This window comes from Setaria italica, chromosome III, assembly GCF_000263155.2.
Source record: "Setaria italica strain Yugu1 chromosome III, Setaria_italica_v2.0, whole genome shotgun sequence".
Classification (NCBI taxonomy): domain Eukaryota; kingdom Viridiplantae; phylum Streptophyta; class Magnoliopsida; order Poales; family Poaceae; genus Setaria; species Setaria italica.
The window spans coordinates 26254738-26267320 of NC_028452.1; the positions used below are offsets into that span (position 1 = coordinate 26254738).

The window sequence follows — 12583 nt, forward strand, 5'->3', positions numbered from 1 at the left end:
CTTAAAAATTCCTACTATGAGACAACTAAGAAGTCCATATGTTGCAAGGATTGTTTGTTAAATTATCTTATGATTATGTAGAGATTATGAGGCAGGCTATAAGATAGCACGCTATTGTTCTGGTGGCCTCATGCTAGCTTTATGTGCGCATTGTTTGAAGCGTCGTACTTTTAATCTAGGTAGCCATAAAAAAATTACAGGTATGAAACTAAGCACATTTCTCTGAAACATTGACAGCAACCAGATAGAACGAAACAATACTTAAGGTCAGAGATTGAATTACAGTGCTTGCGTGCATGCAATTCAGCAAAATCGAAACAGGGAATTTCTCAAAATTAATTAAGGAAAAAATGATAACAACAACGCCAGTGCACAGATGTGTTTATTGACTTGTTGTGGAAACATGTGACGAGGACACTATTGATGAAGCATTTCGAAAAGTAGAGGAAATAAGGGACTCTTTATTCTTCAGCAAACGCGAGCACAACGGCTAGCCTCAACTCCCTGAGTCCTGCGCCTGCGGACAAAATGGAAAAGAAGAGGAACGTGAGATTGAAGGCATCCATTTCTCGGCGCTATGCACACATATAAACGATGTGTATTTTAGTCGGAACACATCAGATACCAGGGAAATTGAAACAGCAGGTAGCTGGTGTGCTTACATGGATTCATCAAGGGAAGTAGTGGAATGGGAAGGGCCAGATGCTGGTAAGGTTCCACAGGGTGTTAGCAGATACTGGATTACCAGGATAGATCCCGACGACCGTCCCTTTATGCACACTCCCCCCCAGGCCGTTGAGAGCCTTCGATTCGTCTGCGGACACCTTGATTTGATAAAAGCCGTCGGCATCTGGCGTGTCCGGCACCCATAGCTGCGCCTTGTCCCAAGGGTTGAATGGAGCCATTTTCACCTGTTGGTTGTTGTTGCATTCAGGCAAGAATATATATACAGAAAATTTTAAAATTACACAACGTTTATGGGCATGCAAATTTTAATCTGCTGCTAATACTTGGAATCTTGGATCGATTAGAGTCAGATAGCTATACCTCCCTTTTGTTGTCGTCTGTTGGGGTCGCGATGGCCTGTTCCGTGGCGACGTTCACCAGCCAAAACTTGTGGCCCTCCCCATGGACCAAGGCCGGCAAGGGGAGCTTCCACCATAGCTGTATGTGCACATACAAACATTGAGGAGCAAAACGGGTAAATGCTAGGCATTTACATATACATCGCGTTAATGTATACTCCTATGTAATATGTGCACTAGCAGCTAGGCATTTGTCGGATGAACAACAGCTGAACGGGTAAATGCTGTAAGCCTGCTTGCCTGTTTGAATTCGCCGAATTTGGCGACGGCCAGAACAACTTTGCCATCGTCGCCAACGGCCACATTCAGCTCGGTGTTCTGCTTGCAATATATCATCACTGGCGGAGGCCGGGAATTTGCAGGAAACAAGGTGGAGAGTGGATCGGCAGAGGCCAAGCTTCCTGCACTTTGCTCAACACACAAGAGCAATGCTGCACAAACGAGGACGGTAGCTGCAGCGAATCTTGCCATTGTCAGCGTATACTGCTGAGAGAGAGCTTAGGTTAGCTTGTGCACTTTGGTGTGATATAAGGAGCTCACCAGCCTCCGTTTTATACCCGCCCGCTCGCAACGTACGGGCTAATAATAGCTTGGACAAGTGCGCATCACTGTATAATCTTGGAGAGCCTGGCCATGTGACGCTTGGAGTATGTGATGTCAACGCAATCTCAATTGACACTCATACAGATCAAGTGTGCATGTGTTACGGGCTAATAATAGCTTGACAAGTGTGCATCACTGTATAATCTTGGAGATCAGCCTGGCCATGGGACGCTTGGAGCATGTGATGTCAACGCAATCTCAATTGACACTCATACAGATCAAGTTTGCATGTGTTACGGGCTAATAATACCTTGACAAGTGTGCATCACTGTATAATAATCTTGGAGATCAGCCTGGCCATGTGACGCTTGGAGTATGTGATGTCAACGCAATCTCAATTGATACTCATACAGATCAAGTGTGCATGTGTTGGGTATGTACATTTGCGATCAAGATTTCCAGCCAAGATCGACATCTCTTCTATAGGGTTATTAAGGGGAACCACATCATATCTTAGGGTGCCTCAATGTACGACAAGCATATATATGTGCTCGCATTTATATTATCACTAGTAATTTTTTAGTCTCTCGTGATGCTCATATACAGGTAGGTTGTGTAGGCATACATTCATAGGGTGAGGGTGAGCGCATGTGTATATATGCGTCTGTACTGTATATTTTAAAAAAAGAAAAAAAATAGCCAGTACATTTTATACCTATTCGGTTGTATATTGCCTTGTCTAATTGATGACTTCGAAATTTTGTATTCCTTCTCCGATCACAAATAAAATCCATGCTTATGGTGTGTCACTTTAATTTTAAAAATCTATATTATCGAAATGTATTATAATAAATATGTTGACATTAATCTCATATTTTCAAACTACTACATGAGTTACTATATATTAATGATCAAAGATAAAAGTTTGATTTAGAAAAAGATGAACTTACATATATTTATCATCAGAGGAAGTAGTTACCACTAGATCGATTTCACATCGTAGTGCCTATGACTTGCGCACGTGCAAGTACTTTCAGCAATTTATTTATAGATGTTTGATAGAAGGCTCACTCTTTTGGTTGTGAGTACGATTTGCCTATGTGTATGTGTATCATCCTTGTAATCGTATATATATAGATTTCTCCACTGATAAAAAAACTTGCTTATGGGGAAATCGTCCTTTTGACTTATCCTAATTTCCATATTTCCTAATCGCTGCCGCAGCACCCAGCGAGGCCGTATCGGGTGCCATAGGCTAGCGGACACGCACGGCCGTGGCGGCCATGCTGCCTTTCGTTCGTAGTACTTAATACTCCATCATTCTTTGCCGATTTAACAAAGCTAAAAGAACATGACCATGCATTACTCAGCCAGGTACAAAATACCAATAAAAGTTAAATTTGGAATCATATAGAACACGTATATCGAGGACGTTGAAAAGATGAGTGGATGACAGTAACGGCACATTGCACCGTCGTACGTTGTGCCGAAATTCACATGACGCGATACTCCTAAAATATAAGCTGACTGTACTGTGCGGATGCAAGAAGTCAGTTGACCCTAGAAACCAGATCATCACAAATTAGCAAAAAAAAAAAAAAAGAACCAGATTGAAAATGCTCTTGATTGGTGCCGAGTGTTGACTCTTAAAACATAAAAGCAGCCATACAACTTACCTTGAGTAAACATAAAAGCAGCCATACAACTTACCTTGAGTGAGCTCCCAACGAACAATATCATGCATGTGAACAATATATCAGTTAAACTTGCGAGCTGAGTGTAGGTTGTTGGAAATATGTGCCTAAAAAATATTCCAGATTTTATCTGAAGCAAAAACACATTGATAAAAACTGATGCAAGCAAATAATACAAGTAAGCAGGCAACATATTATCTAGAACAAGATCCGGCGCAGAACTAGTCGAACGTGTTGAAGCGGATGTTGCAGAATCACCAAGCGGTCGCGTGAAGACGCTGCCCAAAAATCTGATTGCTGCCCCATGCAGGTCTCGCGACAGTGGTTTTGGAGATCCCGCTTTCCTTCAAGCCCGGTGCACGCCGAATTCGAAGGTCGACGAGGCGCAGCAGCAAGAGATTCAGCACAACGAGTGGGAAGGCGAGCGTGTAACAACGTCCATTCAACCAGGACGTCTCCTGGTGTTATAGACCTTCGTAGTGCATCAGTTTCCCCATTAAACAGCCTCATCAAGCAGTAGAAACTGCCAATTTGAATGATAGAAACTTTTGCCATCAAATTGTTGAAACTGACACACCTTATTACTATTTAAAACAGCAGTTTCAATCACATTGAATCGCCATTAGGCTGCATAAAAAATAGTAACTGCACAAACAATAACCTGCTATACACGTACGCGTCGCGCTCGTCGCAAGTCACAAGTCACGCGATTTTTCACTCGAAAATGCGTGCAAGCTACGTGTGCATGTAGAAATAGTCTCCTTCTCTCTCATTTGTAGCTATTTTGCATAGAGAGGAGACTCTCATATTTAAGCAAGGCAATCTCTCCTTGAATTAGCAATATGGGACTAAAGGTTGTGCATGCTTTGGAATTTTTAGATTGAGCCTAAATCCAACATAGCTTAGCTGGTAAGATCCCTTGTAAAGTCAACTTGTGATGAAACTTGCTCACCAGGATTCGAGTCCTCGATTTTGCATTGGAGCTCGCATTTTCATGGATTTATTTCAGGATTTAACCGGCATTATTCTTTTAGTGGTAGGTGACATGCCCGTGGACAGCAGGTGATTTTGTCAATCTCGAGGATCTGCCGGCTCAGTCTCTTGGAGGTGCTCATAGAGGTAGGGTTGCATGCGTGTATGTTTGCTTCTGCGTCTGTATTGTGTTTCAAAACAAATATCTATTAAACTTTGGGGATACAAAAGTGCTGTTGCTAATAGATCGGATGATAAGGACATTGCTGATATAACAGATGTATTAGATTATCACCTCCCAGTACATACCATCCATGAACCTCTACTAGCTCCTATACTCTACCATGGCTCAACTGCGCAGGGAGGCCACATCGGTTAGGGTTTAGCCTAAGCTCTTGGACCACTCCGAAGACTTGCAGCGACCCTCAGCTCACTATGGTGTTTGTCTCTCTATTTCCTCGAGTTCAGTTGGATGGATGTTGATTTTTGCTTAGGCCTTGTTCGGTTTGAAGGGGATTGGAGAGGGTTGGAAGGGACCGGGAGGGATTAAATCCCCTACAAGTCAAACTCCCCCTTCAATCCCCTCCAATCCCCCTTTATCCCATTGGGGAAGGGGTTAACTGAACAAGATCTTACACTACAAGAAATGTGTTGATCTATGACGAAAATTTTATGACACATTTGTTCTCATCATAGATCTATGTCATTTCTGGCTGAAAATATCATAAATTTTCACATCTGAGCAAATTTAGTGAAAAAGTTACAGAACGTCATAAAAGTTGCCATTGTAGCAAAAAATAAATCATCACTCACTGTTACATGGTGGTTTTGTGACGATATAAGCTCCATGAAAACATCATAAACCAACTAGGGTCCCACATGTAAGTTTAAGTTGATAAATAGGATGGTAAAATAAAATGGAAAAATGCTCCTCCCGTGGGTCGAACCTATTACCAATCAAATGGGAAGTCTTTACCGCGATCAGGTCCCACATGCCGCGCTCCCACGATAGGGAAAAAAGAAGAACAGAGAGAAGGCGACCAGGACAAAGCACTCCAGTGGAGATCTGCGCCTCCCAGTAGTGGCCCAGTCCTACGGCAGCACATATCTGGTGCTTCCTGTTGCACGTGTCAATCTGGTTAGTAGTTTTGAGTTGAATTTGCCAAAATTTCATTTTGCATTAATGTCTTTCAATCTATTCAGTAATTTTGAGTTGAATTTTCCAAAATTTCCCAGATGGATAGACGTTGGATACACGGTTGTGAACTATTTACCCTCGACCATGAGAAAGGGGTCAATGATTTCATAGAATTTGTTAAGACTAGATACTCTAATGAGGAACAAATACTATGCTCATGTCATGGATGCCTGAATCAGTCTAGATGTACTGCAGAAGTGGTGAGCCTACACTTATGATTGGGATGGCAAGCACCTACATTAGGTGGATCTATCATGGAGAAACATTCGAGGATAGGGTTCGGGAAAATGCGAATCTGCTATCTGCAGGATAATGGGGTTCAGAAAAATGCAATTCTGCAGGGTGATGGGGTTGAGGAAATTGCAATTTTGTTGGATGAGGGGGGTTGAGGATAATGCAGTTCTGTAGGAAGGTGGTGATCAAGAAATGGTTCAGGAAAATGAACACATACATATTAGGTACGGAGGAGGATGAAGGCACTGAACATGGACTTCCTGAAATGATAGCCAACATGTGCCATGCTAAAGAGGTTGAAGGGAAAAATGTTAGAGTATACAAAGGAATATATAAATTGTAAGGTGTCACCGAGATCTAAATATACACAATTTACATTTGTTGTGAAGTTACTTGATATGAAGTCTTTCTATCAGATCAACAATGTTGCATTCAATGCGATTCTGAAGGTGTTATCCCTTGCTTTCCTAGGAGCCTGTGTTCCGACATCTTACAATGATGCAATGAAGTACATACATGCCATGGGACTCGGCTATGAATCTATCCATGTTTGCAAGAGTAATTGTGTATTGTTTCGTAAGATGCTAGTGAAACATGAAGTGTGCCCAATGTGTTGTGAAATGGATTCAAGATGGAAAGATGCAGACAACAAGAAGCGCATTCCTCAGAAGGTATTGAGGCATTTTTTGCTAGTTTCAAGGCTGAAGAGGATGTTTCTTTCATCAAAAATAGCAAAGGATGCACAGTGGTACAAGTTGAAGCGAAAACCGATGGACAATGAGCTTAGCCATCCAGCTGATGGTGAGGCATGGAAAGACTTCGATAAAAATTGGTCGAAATTTGCAAAAGTTGCTAGGAACATTAGACTTGGCCTTGCAACCGATGGTCTATGGCCAGTATTTGTTGTGCCGTATAACATGCCACCATGGGTATGCATGGAAGAATCAAACTTCATTATGGCATTATTGATCCCTAGGCCAAGTTCTCCATCAAAGGATTTTGATGTCTTCTTGCAATTATTGTACTGCAATTATTTCAGTCTAATTTTCAGATGGATGTGTTTTTCAGGATATATAGGGATCAATTAAAAGCAGAAGGTGTGTCGAACCAGGTTATTGACCGTAGAATTTAGAAAGAATTTGCCCGATTGTTTAAATGGCATGTGAGTTTTTTGTTTTTTCAAAACAAACTTATATTAGCTGGCGAGGATCTCTATATATAAACCTATGGTTTTGTTGTACATATTGAAAAGATGCATGAAGGAGAGGTATTCGAGGACCTATATGCAGTATCAGCTTTACCAAACAAGTGAGGAAGAAAAATATTCAGCATGTCTTGTTGGCGGTATCTGGTACCACACACATGGCCGAGAGGAAAATAGGAAGTCACAGAATGGTGGGGTTATGGCTGCAGGCTTTCATAATAGTGAGCCATTTGAGTTTATGGTTGTCTAAAAGAAATTATTGAGCTGCAGTATAACTCATCAGGGTGTGGCATAAATCGAGTTGTTGTATTATTTCATTGTGAATGGTATGATCTAGAGGGACCAAGAGGGAACCGAGGGTTAGAAAGGATGGATACTTCACAAGCATCAATACTAGAAGGTATTGGTACAAAAGTGATTCTACATTTTTGCTGAACAAGCAATGAAGGTGTTTTACTTGCTAGACACCCTGCTACAAGACCAATGGAGAGTGTTGCAAAAAATTTGAGCACAGACATTTGTGGATCTTTTATGAAAATGAGCAGGACACAGTGCCTAGTGGCATGGTACTTGCTTACCAAGATGATGTAATTGAAGAAAGCTTTAATGATGGTATTGGTGATGATGGTATTGGAGATGGTTCGGAGGCTCCAATGCCTATTATAGACGAGGAGGAGGAGTGGACTGTCATTCCAGTGGATCAAGTTACTTCCATTCACCAGTAGGTTCTATCTGATGTGGACAGATTCAATTCATATGATGAGGAGGAGGACGAAACTATTTGGCAATACCATGATGAAGATGAAAATCCTGTACCTGATAGTGACGAGGAGTAGGAAGTGAAATCAATTAATGTTTTAGTTGATCCGATCTGAACTCATTTCTTGTATAAGATATGAACCTATATGTGCATGTATACCTTTTATCATATTAGTTGTGGGAAAATCCTTTTGACGCATCTCAATATGATCGAAAGCGCACTTAGTTGGCTATTGATCCGGCTCGTTGTATTGTAAAACACCAGAACATCCTATGAGGCCTTCCAAAATCTTTGAACACCCATTTGGTTAGCTGTTTATCTGGTTCGGTGTATTATCAAACACCGGAACATCCTGTGACATCTTCAAAACCTTCGAACGCCCATTTGGCTAGCTGTTTATCTGTTCGGTGTATTGTCAAACACCGGAACATCCTATGACCTCTTTCAAAATCTTCGAATGCCCATTTGGCTGGCTTTTTATCCGGTTCGGTGTATTCTCAAACACCAGAACATCCTTATACTAGAATAAGGTTGGGTAGGAAACTCCTACCCATCTTCTTGTTCGGGTGCGCACTATACATTTATAACTTTATCCAACGTCGTGTCACTCTTGATGACCCGCTGTTCCCCATTTACTACAAGATCATTTGCAGTGCTCGCCCTTGGTAGGATTTAGCTGCCACCACTGCCACCACCGCTACCTACTGCAGCCACTCACCTCCGCGGCCGCGCTCCACCGCTACCGCAATCCATCGCCGCTCGCCCCGATTTTGCAGGTATTCGTCATTGAAAGGGGGATTCATTAAATTTTTTGAGATCACTACGGTAGCTGATTCGAGAAAGATCTTGCAGATGGGCCGAGATGGTGGCAAGAGAAATGGAAAGGTGCTTGACCCACCTCCGATGAAGCAATAAAGGAAGTCACAGGTGAATTTTGCAGGCACGTCTGGTGCTCAAACACAGCAAAGGGGCAGGTCCATTACATGGGAGTCTTCCCCTACCCATTCCCGCCATACACGGGGTGGGTCAACCTCGGCGCAATCCTACTGTACACGGGGTGGGTCAACCTCGGCACCTTCCTATCGCACACGGGGTGGGTCAACCTCGGCGCCTTCCAGGCGACAACAATCTATGTGGCGTCGGCCGCCCTGCCCTGCTGAGTTTCCTATGCCTCACCCCAGGAAGCAGAGCAAGGTACCTCTTTACCCTCTACCAGAAGAGTCGCTAAGGATGATTGACCTGAGCATGCATAGCAACCAAATGATTAAAAGGCTTAGATTTGTGTCTGAGGATGTGTGGTTTGAAAAATCCCATGACAGATGGGTCAAACTAAAATTTAGGAATGTCATTCAGCAAACTTTCTACTATAACTACAAATGCTATCCACCAAACTATTTGAGCACTAGATTATAAACTGGAATCATATGAACATGGCCGGACGAGGAGAGAATATTAAGGGATACTTCGATCAACTACTCAGATTGGATGATTTGGTCTCAGGGCATCATCAGTATATTGAGGATTGGGTCCGAGTTTTCTATGCTATGGTGTACATTCCTGATAGTAGAGAGTACATTCAGGTCATGTTTCAGGGAGCTCCACATAGAATTTAGCGATACCAAATTGCTGATAGTCTTGGAGTCAATACGTGTCATGTGTCCCTACACTACATTGTCTATGGGGATGGTGAACCACCTCGCCATAGTTTGCTTGGTGGATCGTTCCCTTCTGACAAGGATATGGCCGAACATTTTGTGGAGCCATTCCCTTATCACCGAGCATATCACACGCCTTACATGCTTACCCGTGAGGCCAATGTGGTTCATTGGGCACTAAGGAAGACATTGTTACCACGGATCGGCAATGTAGAGTCCATCACTAGTCTTCAGCAGTGGCTTCTTCTTCACGTCATGACTGGTCGGGAGTTTGATATTGTGGACTTTATTCTTTGTGAGATTCAAGATGTTATCAATGATGGGTAGACCGTGGCTTGAAAAATGCCATATGCGCACTGGATCTCCATCATCTTGAGTCATATTACTAAAAAAGATGAGAACAGTAGAGACGTGCAAACCAGACCCAAAAATTGGCGACATGAGTACAACAATGCCAAAACACAATTCAAGGTATACAAGCTAGTAAGGCCAGGAGATAGACATCATGGCCTAAGGGCTAGGAATGAGCCATCTCCTGATGAGCACAGAAATGAGAACGATTGCTCAGAAAACAAAGGCAGTGAGGAGGAAAATACGTATGTACCTTGTCTCCAAGTCAATCATGACCAGGAGGCAGGTGCATCGTGATCTGCTACAGAAACAGTACCGGTCACTCCAACAATAGCCAGTCAGCTGACCGAGCTTGCCTTAATTCTTCAGAGACTAGTTGATGGTTTGGCAAAACAAGCTGAAAATAATCTTCGTGTGGCTGAGCTACAGAAATGGTTGGACGAGAGACTGGCTCGTTAGGAGAAGAGACAATTCGTGTGGCTAGAGCAGGTGGCACAGAGGGCAGACCAGAACATGAACACTATGCTCACCACCGTCTCTATGGTCCTTAATCATTTGCACCAGCATGTCAGGTTACCACCACCGCAAATTCAACTCCCACATGCTAGTCAAACCCCCTGCTAATCATGCCTCCGACTGAACTAGGTAAAACCTCCGAGGTCTCTGTGCCGTATCACAGTTCAGCTAGAATTCCACAATTGTTGACATCAACAATGACCGTGACCAAAAAGGATTCCACACTTGTTCCTGTAAAGAAGGGTGGTGATGGTGAGGAAGCAAATGCATAAATACTTATGGTTCTATATGATATTGCTGCCTCGCAACAGCAAAAGGAAGATCCTGTGGTGGAAAGAACTACACATCCAAATGATCGTGAAGTGTCTACCCTTGCTACTTTAGATGATCCTATTCTCACTAGTTCGCAAGCTAAGGAAGATCCTAGTCTCACTACTTTCCAAGCTCAGGATGATGCTGCGGTGGCTCCTGCTCCTGGTATCACTACGTCGTAAGGCTCTCCTGCACCTGCTCCTAGTCTCGCTACATCGGAAGCCTCTCCTGCACTTGCTCCTGCTCGAACTACGTCGGAAGGCTCTACTGCAGCTGCTCCTGCTCCGACTGCGTCAGAAGCCTCTGCTGCACCGGCTCCTGCTCCAACTATGTCGGAAGGCTCTGCTGCACCTGCTCGTGATACCACTTCTCCTCCAAATAATCATGTATCTCTAGCTCCTGATGACCCTCTTTTGTCAACCAATCCTGCTACATCGACACCTTCTTCGAACCCTGATGACAAAGAGCTAGAATGTTAAACAATTCTTCTTATTTAAAGCACTGAACGAGCAACGAGCCAGACGAAGACGAAGGCCAACGGGCCTAGGAAAGGCATAGGGTGATCGGCCTAGAGGAGCCTAGGCCGATCAGCCTAGGGTCCTCTGGCGCCCCCTGATGCCCATCTTTGGCAAGCAATCCTCCAAGATGACTTAAGGGCTAAGTTTATGAAGATATGGTAAGGATCACTTTAGGATCAAAGAGGAATAAAAGAAGATCATGTGGAGATTTGGAAAATTATTGAAGATCAATCTCATCCCAAAGCCACCGACGTGCTAGACCTACATGCAAGTGAAAATAAGACTCTCGAGCATCTAAGAAGACTTGGGGATGATGCAGGATGCGAGAGGGGAAAAGGAAGGCCCATACCAATTGGCCCGGGGCTTCCTTCGCCTCCTTACCTTCCAATTTTTTCCACACTCTCTCTAAACTATAAATACCCCCAAAAACTACCGAGCCTAGATCCAAGATGACGTACTCGACGTGAGGTAGCAGAGAAGCAGAAGGAGCTTGAGGTACACCTCTCTGAAGAGCTGAGGGCTGTGCAGTTGTTGGAGGTTATCATAGCTGAACGTCTGCTAGTGTCATCACCCTCCGAGGAAGATCATGCTGGAGTTCTAGGGCTAGGAGTCATCAAGATCCAGGTAGGATCCCAATGATGATCTTATGATGTACAATCATTAATGGTGAAGTAATAAATGTGTTCATATTCTTAGCGATCTATCTATCTCCTTTTATGGTTTTATGCTCTCTTAGGTTGCATGCTTTTCAAAGGAGGCATGTGAAGAGTGTGGTGACTATGGCCATGTCGGGAAGAACTATCCAAAGGAGGCAAAGTTGCTAGACTACATGAAGAAGGGAGAATGGTTTCGACCATCTAAATTTTGGTGTGGACAGAACAGACCTCAATTCAATGCAAGCTCATCCATCTAGAACACGGTGCCTGTACGCATTTAGTGGAAGGAGTTCATGGAGGAACAAGGCAAGATTAACAAAGACACTGTCATTAAGTTCAAGTCTACAGATAATGTTCTAGAAAATATTGATAGTAAGGTGACAACGGTCGGAAGTTCGAATCACCAAGTGATGAACATGATGAAGATGCTGGAGACTCAAGTTACATAGTTAGTTGGGCATTTTACAAGCAATGAAGGGAAGTTGCCGGGACAACCGAGAAATCTAGAGTCAGCTAAAGCTATTCAAACTCGCTCAGGCAAGGAAATAGAAGATCCTGAACGTCCGGCGGGAGCTAGGAAGCCTAAACCAGCTGCTGAAGCAGAGATAACTTCAAAGAAAACACCTACCCTAGCCTGTGATTGAAACAGAAGAGCTAGAGTTTGAGATGGTTGATCAAGATGACACCAAGATTCTGGCAGGAAAGCCACGCCATCATCTAGGTAAAACTAACGAACAATTTGAATTTTTTTTTGAAGTTGTGCGCAGGTTTAACATCAATATGCTACTATTGGATGCTCTACAAGTTCCAACCTACGCTTGCTACTTCAAGGATATACTGAAGAACAAGTGAGAGATCCCGCAGTTCACTACAGACCACATCAAG

The 12583-nt window shown here is 43.3% G+C and overlaps 1 protein-coding gene across 1 annotated transcript; it reads right to left on the reverse strand.

The window, feature by feature from the left end:
* Positions 1 to 247: 247 nt before the first annotated feature.
* On the reverse strand, positions 248 to 1616 carry LOC101777973. The gene is made up of 4 exons (XM_004962362.2): positions 1326 to 1616; positions 1048 to 1164; positions 663 to 911; positions 248 to 517 (listed from the first exon to the last, which is right to left on the reverse strand). The coding sequence occupies exons 1-3, from the start codon at positions 1554 to 1556 to the stop codon at positions 672 to 674; spliced, it is 588 nt and encodes a 195-aa protein (XP_004962419.1). The 5' UTR covers positions 1557 to 1616; the 3' UTR covers positions 248 to 517; positions 663 to 671.
* Between the last annotated feature and the right edge of the window lie 10967 nt (positions 1617 to 12583).

Coding starts and splice junctions, on each gene's coding strand:
- LOC101777973 (XM_004962362.2), bottom strand. CDS start 1,556: ATGGCAAGATTCGCTGCAGCTACCGTCCTCGTTTGTGCAGCATTGCTC. Junction 1,165..1,325: donor AATTCGGCGAATTCAAACAG/GCAAGCAGGCTT, acceptor GTGCACATACAG/CTATGGTGGAAGCTCCCCTT. Junction 912..1,047: donor CAGACGACAACAAAAGGGAG/GTATAGCTATCT, acceptor AACAACCAACAG/GTGAAAATGGCTCCATTCAA.